This window comes from Aptenodytes forsteri, unplaced genomic scaffold (genome assembly GCF_000699145.1).
Source record: "Aptenodytes forsteri isolate BGI_AS27 unplaced genomic scaffold, ASM69914v1 Scaffold223, whole genome shotgun sequence".
NCBI classification, from domain to species: Eukaryota; Metazoa; Chordata; class Aves; order Sphenisciformes; family Spheniscidae; genus Aptenodytes; species Aptenodytes forsteri.
In genome coordinates, this window is record NW_008794742.1 from 1,229,950 (window position 1) to 1,233,422 (window position 3,473).

Consider the following 3,473-nt stretch of genomic DNA (forward strand, 5'->3'; position numbering starts at 1 on the left):
CTGGCTGGAGTTCCTTTGTGCTGCTCTTCAGGTGCTCTCCTGGTGACCTGTGCTCCTCCTCCAGGCTCTGGACATCTGTTGCTGGCCCTGGTGTCAAACTGGTAGGAGTGGGATGGATTGAGGTTCCCCTCCCCCGGCATCTCTAGTTTAAAGCCCTCTTCACCAGCTTGGCAAGCCTATGACTGAAGACGCTCTTCCCTTTCTCTGACAGATGGACCCCATCAGCCCCCAGTAGACCAGGTTTCTCAAAGCGAGTCTGATGGTCTAAGTAGCTGAACCCCGGGCTGTGGCGCCAGTCCCGTAACCATTTGACTTCTAGATTCAAACTTAACCTCTGTGCGATTGTGTCAAGTATAACCTGTAGCTGAAATGACACGTGACTTCTAGAATCAAACTTAACCTCTGTGCGATTGTGTCAAGTATAACCTGTAGCTGAAATGACACGTGCCTTCAAGAGTTATAGAGTCTAGAAAACACATGTCTCTGCACCAACATTTTCCGCAGTTCTTTGTGCCCTTTTGTTAATCTAATGTGTGAGGCAAAAGGCAATTTTACTTGCTTAAAATGTGGTTGGAGACACAGATGTTACTTTCACATCATGACTATAACTACAAAGAAAGGAGGATGCTTTGAAAAGCTGAATTTGTTCATTTTTAAACTTTAATTGCTTAATTAGTCTCCCTCATCCTTTGTATTTTGTCTTCAATTTAGGGATGGATTACTCATTTCATTTTAATTTGTACTGTTCATTTCAAATGAGTATGATCCTTTCTGCATGTGTTAGAAAATGTCTTTAAAATGAATCAGATACTCTTGTGTATTAAATAATATGCATGAGAAAGGAGAATTCTGTCTGATCCAGGATTTTTTGGTTCTGTAATTGATTTTAGATATGTGTTATAGCTAGAGCAATTGCCTTGATACGTACTTGGGAGGAAAATTTCAGTCTCACAGTTGTCTCATCCTAGAATTTCCCACTGGACCATTTAGAGCAGATGAAGGAAGATATGATCATTTTTATACTAGCTGTCTTTTTAGTCTATTCTAATTTAGGTGCTCCTATAAGTTAAATTAATTTACATTCCAGTTTGTTGGCCAGAACAGCAATTCATCATATGGGTTGTAGTGGAGATGGCCAATTTTCCATTACTCTTTCACTCTCATACAAGCTTAAACTGCTGTCAAGACGTAAGGCAAAAACAGAAATGAAGTTTTGCACATTGTCAGAGTCTCAAAATATGCATTTGATAGTGTTTTGAAGGAAATCTACATCTGGAAATCAGCTGTGAAATAACGAGTAAAGGTATTGTCCTGCGAATGTGTCTGTGACTCTTCTGCTTTAATGTTCATTCGAATGATCTGGAAGGAAAGACAGTATTTAATGACCTCCCAGAAGACAAAGAGTTTTCTTTGTAATATGCAACAGGTCAGCTGGAAATATTACTCCTTATTTGTTCTGAAAATGATATATATACAGACTAAAAATATATTTTTGTTTTGTGTTTGGGTTGTCATGTGCACAACTAGTGACTTTTAATCCAGCCATTACTGTTTAGTTTGGAAGTGCTTACCAAAAATTTCATTACCAGGAATTCTGAATGAAAGTGTTACCATATGGTGGGTTTCTGGATGATGTTTTTGGAGTTTCCACTCCTAGGAGTCTTCCTGTTTCTGTCTGTAGTGTTTGTAGAAGGTACTCTGTTTGTATCTTGTGTTCCTTTCTTTTCTTTCACAAATTATCCACAAAGTGCATTATCTTATTACAAATTGATTTGACAAATGGAAATCAGGCCTGGACTTGGCATTTCCAAAGAGCTTGATGTGCACTGATTCAAGAACTTTTTTAGGGTGATCTGAGAAAAAAAACAACCACAGTCTATATTCCAGCCATTGGTGAGATTAACTAACATTTAAGGAGCATTTACCTGTATTATCCCACTTAGAAATATGTGTATTGAGAACTTGAAGGCTATGGCAAGTCTACCAGTGTGAGATATATATACACACACACACATACGTATGTACATATATACACCTACACATATGTGTGGGAATACCTGAACTGGTTGGTTTCCGTAAGAGTAATAAAGTGGTTGTTCTCTTTGCAGTTGTTTGTCCTCCGGGCAGTCATTTCCAGAACGATGAATGCGTTCCCTGCCCTTTTGGCTACTATCAGCATCAGACAGGACGTTCCTCTTGTATCAAGTGTCCTGTGGGCAAAACTACCAACTCCTCTGGGGCATTCAGCGCTGATCACTGTAAGTTGAACTCATTTCTTCCCTTACTCTTTGTATTCTGGCGTCAAATAACTAATGGAATTTTTTTTTCATCTGTAAGTTTAAAAAAAAAAAAAAAGATCCTCCCTCTGGGGTTTTTTGGATGGGTATGATCTCTTCTGCATACATTCAAAGACAGAAAAAGCTGTCTAGTGTTTTGACCAAAAATGCATGAGAAATGAGTGATCAGTCTCATCCAGGATGTTGTGGTTCCTTGAGACATGTTCATTGGCCTCAGGAATGATATCTGGGTATTCAGTATCAGTGAGAAATATCTTATGTAGTTCATTTATTGTCACTTTTGTGAACACTAAAGTAGTCTTGTGTTTGTGCAGCTCTTCCCCCTGCAAATACAAATACTTCTCACAAAACAATTATCGATATGTTTACTAAAGTTGTTGTATTCAGCTTAAATGACTTATTTTTGCATGTAGTTCCATAAAGAAAATCACTTAAGTCCAAATTCAGTTTTGTCTGCAGCATTAGCTCATGGGTAAAAATAAAAGTGGCTAGTAAGAATGGGTTTCTTGGGAGTATTGATGGGTATAGCGACTGCTTTGTTCTGTTTCAACCTATTTATTCTCTTAGGCGGGATAAAAAAAGCAGTTTGTTGTAATGCACCCTGACATCAATTAGCTTTTGCCTAAAGTTTTCATTCTTTATTTCCATATGTGTTCCTGGTGTAGGTATTGGACTCCTGTGCTTAAAAGTTTGCTCCTTAGGTTTTCTTTACTGCACTTGCAGTTTTCTTTATTGCAAGTGCCTGCAACTAAACGTACTCCCTGCCTGGTTTCCACCTTGCCTGTGTGCTGTGCCAGCCCTTTCCAAAGGGTCATCTTGTACACGTTTAGCTAGCTTGCTCTTTCCTTCTTTCCTTCTTTCCTTCTTTCCTTCTTTCCTTCTTTCCTTCTTTCCTTCTTTCCTTCTTTCCTTCTTTCCTTCTTTCCTTCTTTCCTTCTTTCCTTCTTTCCTTCTTTCCTTCTTTCCTTCTTTCCTTCTTTCCTTCTTTCCTTCTTTCCTTCTTTCCTTCTTTCCTTCTTTCCTTCTTTCCTTCTTTCCTTCTTTCCTTCTTTCCTTCTTTCCTTCTTTCCTTCTTTCCTTCTTTCCTTCTTTCCTTCTTTCCTTCTTTCCTTCTTTCCTTCTTTCCTTCTTTCCTTCTTCTTTCTCTCTCTCTTTCTCTCTTTCTTTCTCTCTTTC

At 38.6% G+C, this 3,473-nt stretch overlaps 1 protein-coding gene across 1 annotated transcript in view; it reads left to right on the plus strand.

The window, feature by feature from the left end:
* TG (thyroglobulin) overlaps positions 1-3,473 on the plus strand; it is a 169,753-nt gene that overhangs the window by 45,411 nt on the left and 120,869 nt on the right. The window contains exon 21 of the mRNA XM_009273984.2: positions 2,109-2,258. Coding sequence (XP_009272259.1) covers positions 2,109-2,258 — 150 coding nt within the window. The remainder of the gene's footprint in view (positions 1-2,108; positions 2,259-3,473) is intronic.